This window comes from Geospiza fortis, unplaced genomic scaffold, assembly GCF_000277835.1.
Source record: "Geospiza fortis unplaced genomic scaffold, GeoFor_1.0 scaffold439, whole genome shotgun sequence".
Lineage (NCBI taxonomy): Eukaryota > Metazoa > Chordata > Aves > Passeriformes > Thraupidae > Geospiza > Geospiza fortis.
Window position 1 is genome coordinate 210,598 of NW_005054618.1, and position 616 is coordinate 211,213.

Consider the following 616-nt stretch of genomic DNA (forward strand, 5'->3'; position numbering starts at 1 on the left):
CCAGCCTGTACAAGCCACCTGTGGACAGCAGGGAGATGCCCTCCTCCTTGATGGACTCCTCCCAGGAGAAGTTTTACCCAGATACATCTTTCCAAGAAGACGAGGATTACCGTGACTTCGACTACTCCGGGCCGCCGCCCTCGGCCATGTTGAACCTGGAGAAGAAGCCGGTCAAGTCTATCCTGAAATCGAGTAAACTCCCCGATTCTGCAGAGTACCAGCCAGTGCTGTCCAGCTATGGGCAGCGGTCGCAGGAGTTTGGTGTGAAGCCATCCTTCCCCCCGGCCATGAGGTCCATCCTGGATCAGAGCGAGAGCTGCGACCCTCTGGCCTCATCGCCAGGGATGTTTGGGAGCTACGGCCGCAGGGGGAAGGACTCGGCCTCGGACGGGTCCCCGTCACCCAGCAAGAACGACGTGTTCTTCACACCAGACTCCAACCACAGCAGCCTGCCCAAGCCCGGCCTCCCGCAGAAGCAATACTCGGACTCGCCCCACGCGCTTCCCCACCGCTCCTCGCTCTTCTCTCCCCAGAACGCCCTTCCCAGCCCCGCCAGCCGAGCGCCCGCGGCGGGCGGGGACAAACCCCTGGGTTCCTCCATCTCCGCCACCTCCAC

General features: G+C 62.7%; 1 protein-coding gene across 1 annotated transcript in view; it reads left to right on the forward strand.

The window, feature by feature from the left end:
• The window catches only part of RPRD2 (regulation of nuclear pre-mRNA domain containing 2), a gene marked incomplete at its 3' end in the record, with an annotated part of 7,808 nt that extends 7,197 nt beyond the window's left edge, over nucleotides 1-611 (forward strand). Inside the window, 1 exon segment of the mRNA XM_031064704.1 lies at nucleotides 1-611. This exon segment is cut by the window's left edge and continues 807 nt beyond it. Within this exon segment, the coding sequence (XP_030920564.1) occupies nucleotides 1-611 (611 nt within the window).
• Nucleotides 612-616: the final 5 nt, after the last annotated feature.